The 2,500-nt window shown below is 33.6% G+C and overlaps 1 protein-coding gene across 4 annotated transcripts in view; it reads left to right on the forward strand.

Moving 5' to 3' along the window:
• LOC119577071 (sodium bicarbonate cotransporter 3-like) overlaps window positions 1–2,500 on the forward strand; it is a gene marked incomplete at its 5' end in the record, with an annotated part of 30,488 nt that overhangs the window by 14,867 nt on the left and 13,121 nt on the right. For all 4 annotated transcript variants that reach the window (XM_037924751.1, XM_037924748.1, XM_037924750.1 and 1 more), the window contains 5 exon segments: window positions 402–545; window positions 658–814; window positions 1,711–1,829; window positions 2,034–2,212; window positions 2,315–2,500. The exon segment at window positions 2,315–2,500 is cut by the window's right edge and continues 25 nt beyond it. In XM_037924751.1, the coding sequence (XP_037780679.1) occupies window positions 402–545; window positions 658–814; window positions 1,711–1,829; window positions 2,034–2,212; window positions 2,315–2,500 (785 nt within the window).

Consider the following 2,500-nt stretch of genomic DNA (forward strand, 5'->3'; position numbering starts at 1 on the left):
TCTTACCTTTGTGTTTGCATTTGGACATTAGATTTATGAAATATTAAGGCATAGCTGATAATATGCTTATAGGGAACTGCCTGTAGTTATTGATATTGCAGTGATTCATTTAGCATTTCATAGAGGAAATAATTTGCATCTTTTGAACTATATTTTTTTCTACTTGATTTTTAAAACTAAGGTTAAGATTTTGGTAGATGATACTGACTGGACAATGTGAATTCTATTTATTTATTCCCAAGAAGGGAATGAAGTTAGGTCATGTTATTTATAGGAATGATTTATCAGAGATGTATGAGTATGAAACTTACCTACAACATAACGTCAACCAGTTGACCCTTCCCTCCCCCATCTCTGGATGATTCCATTAATTGCGTAAAAATATCTTACTTTCTGAACAGTTCTATGAAGGAACGATGATGGGCGATGGCTGCAAGCACTTCTATCCAGATGTTTACTTGCTCTCCTTCATCCTCTTCTTTGGAACTTTCCTTATCTCAATCTACCTGAAGGACTTCAAGACTGCTTCCTTTTTCCCAACCAAGGTAAGATCAAGATTCATGTGAAGAGGAAACAGTGATTTTGGTTGCCCTCAGTTGGAAATATCTTTACAGCTACTTATAATGGTCCCCCACTGATACTCGCCTCTCCTTTCAGGTCCGACAGTTCATCAGTGATTTTGCTGTTATCATAGCTATCCTTGCCATGAGCTTCTTTGACTTTGTAGTTGGCATTCACACCCCAAAATTGGAAGTCCCAGGAGAGTTCAAACCCACCTGGGAGGGACGTGGTTGGCTTATCCCACTTTTCAATGGTAAAATAGTGTTGTTACTCATATATTTTATCCTTATTCTTTCTGTTAGAGTTGTTCTTATGAGAATACAGTGTATATATATATATATATATATATATTATATAATATATATATATATATATATATATATATATATATATAATATATATATGTATATATATGTATATATAGTATGTATATATATATATATATATAATATATATATATATATATATAGATATATATATTGTATATATATTATATATGATATATATATATTATAATATATATATATATATATATTATATATATATATATTTATATACACACACAGACACACACACACACACACACACACACACACAACACACACACCACACACACACACACACACCACACACACACACACACACACACACACACACCACACACACACACCCACACATCACACAACACACACACCACACACACACACACACACACACACACACACACACACCTATTATAATATATATATATATATCTATATATTATATATATATATATATATTTTATATATATATAATATTTTTTTTTTATATATATATATATATATATATATATATATATTATATATATATTATATTATTTATATATATATATATTATATATATATTTTATCATATATAATATATTATATATATATATATTCTAATATACACACACATATATACACACATAAACACACACACACACACACACCACACACACACCCACACACACACACACCACACACACACACACACACACACACACACACACACACACACACACACACACACACACACACACACACACACACACACACTCACATATATATACACATACATACATACATACATATAAATACATATATATTCATTCATTCATTATTGCAGGAAACCCATGGTGGTCTTCCATTGTTGCTGTAGTGCCAGCTCTCCTTGCCACCATTTTGATCTTCATGGACCAGCAGATCACAGCTGTTATTGTGAACAGAAAGGAGCATAAGCTCAAGGTTAGTCAGGGAAGCAGGTGGAAAACTATTCACATTTTGAACCCACAAGATTAATTGCAAGTCTGTTTTGTTATTGGGAAATACCCATCATATTTCACAAATTTTTTTTTAATTTTTTAATGATTTTGTATTTTTTGGAATACCATAAAGATTTCATAAAAAGTAAAAACTAACACAAGTGTTCCTCTTCCTTGCAAACAACAGAAGGGTGGTGGATACCATCTTGATCTGTTTGTCCTTGCCCTCCTCCTCATTGTTAATTCCATTATGGGCTTGCCATGGTTTGTGGCTGCTACTGTGTTATCAATCAACCACGTCAACTCTCTCAAACTGGAGTCTGAGTGTGCAGCTCCTGGTGAGAAACCGAAGTTCCTTGGTGTCAGGTATGGCTCCCAGTTTTAGTAGTGTATTTGTGTTATGACTGACAATTTGCCTCTTTTATAGTTGTAGAGAATTTCTTTCATGTCATATCTCTCATTTTACAGGGAAAACCGTATCACCCACATCGCCATCTTCGCATTCATTGGGTTGTCAGTAGTCATGACTCCAATCCTCAAGAAGATCCCTATGCCTGTACTATTTGGTGTCTTTCTGTACATGGGTATTGCTGCCCTGAAAGGCCTGCAGTTCTTTGATCGTATCCTTATCATGTTCATGCCTGTCAAGTACCA

Source organism: Penaeus monodon, chromosome 9, assembly GCF_015228065.2.
Source record: "Penaeus monodon isolate SGIC_2016 chromosome 9, NSTDA_Pmon_1, whole genome shotgun sequence".
NCBI lineage: Eukaryota > Metazoa > Arthropoda > Malacostraca > Decapoda > Penaeidae > Penaeus > Penaeus monodon.